The sequence below is a fragment of the Fukomys damarensis genome, unplaced genomic scaffold, assembly GCF_012274545.1.
Source record: "Fukomys damarensis isolate Sample0158 unplaced genomic scaffold, DMR_v1.0_HiC HiC_scaffold_23, whole genome shotgun sequence".
NCBI classification, from domain to species: domain Eukaryota; kingdom Metazoa; phylum Chordata; class Mammalia; order Rodentia; family Bathyergidae; genus Fukomys; species Fukomys damarensis.
The window spans coordinates 45609329-45610406 of record NW_022900935.1 but is presented as its reverse complement, the minus strand read 5'-3'; the positions used below and the strand labels follow the sequence as shown (position 1 = coordinate 45610406).

General features: G+C 64.4%; 1 protein-coding gene across 1 annotated transcript in view; it reads left to right on the top strand.

The window, feature by feature from the left end:
* Samd11 (sterile alpha motif domain containing 11) overlaps positions 1 to 1078 on the top strand; it is an 18448-nt gene that overhangs the window by 12726 nt on the left and 4644 nt on the right. Inside the window, exon 8 of the mRNA XM_033767818.1 lies at positions 604 to 766. Within this exon, the coding sequence (XP_033623709.1) occupies positions 604 to 766 (163 nt within the window). The remainder of the gene's footprint in view (positions 1 to 603; positions 767 to 1078) is intronic.

The window sequence follows — 1078 nt, the reverse complement described above, 5'->3', positions numbered from 1 at the left end:
GGCCCAGGGCAGGCCCACCTCCGCTTTTCGGGTAATTAATTTATAAACAGAGGCTGTGGCGGCGGCGGCGGCGGAGCAGCCTGCGAGGGGGAGTGCAGGGACCCGTGTGGCCTTTTGTGTAGGCCTCAGGTGGCAGTGCTGGATGCTGGTGCTGTCTACGCCCGTGGCCAAAAGTGACAAGTTATTCCAAGCTGTGTCTGGATGTCAAGATCTCAAATTTCCTGGCTCCCATGGGTGCGGGGGTCGGGGGGACGACTTCACGAGGCAGCCCCCAGTTTGAGGCCCATTCCCACTCCTGGGTTCTTGCCACATGATCACGAGCTAGCCCAAAAGCCTTGTCCTGAGGGACCCACTGAGTCAGCACTGGGGGGGGTGTCGGTACCCCACCTCACCTCATTCCGGCGACCTGTCTCCCCAGTCCTGTGGCTGCTCCTGTTCTGGCCCCTGCTATCCTCAGGGCTGACACTGCAAGGCTCTGGTGGGAGTGTGCCTGGCTCGGGTATTCATGGGCTTCCAAGACGGGGGAAAAATCCTAGGCGAGCTCGGCCTCTGGTCACTGCTCTGCCCCTCCCCTCTCCCCCCACCCCGTTCCCCTGCCCTCAGATCTCCTGAGGGTCCGGCAGGAGGTGGCAGCTGCAGCTCTGAGAAGCCCTAGTAGCCTGGATGTCCACCTGCCCTCATCCACAGCAGGTCAGCGCCGGAAGCAGGGCCTGGCGCAGCACCGCGAGGGCCCCACGCCAACAGCTGCAGCGGCCTTCTCCGAGAGGTACTAAGGGGGCAGGGTTCACCCCTCTTTTGCGCAGTCACACGGCAGTGGGTCCCGCGCGCCTCGGCTGTCCCACGCATCGTGCTCAGCTTTGGGCTTAGAGTCTGCTGGGCAGAGGCCCCCGTTTCAGGGACAGAATGAGGGTGACCACCGCCCTGGGCAGGAATGCAAAAGACCAACTGGGGAGCCGCGGAATCCAGGTGCCCGTGGGACAGCTGAGGGCCCCCACTGACGCGGCGGGGTTGGGGGTAAGATTGAGGGCTGAGGAAGTAGGCCGAGGACTCCGGGGCGGGGTGTGGGGTGCCGCCGGGC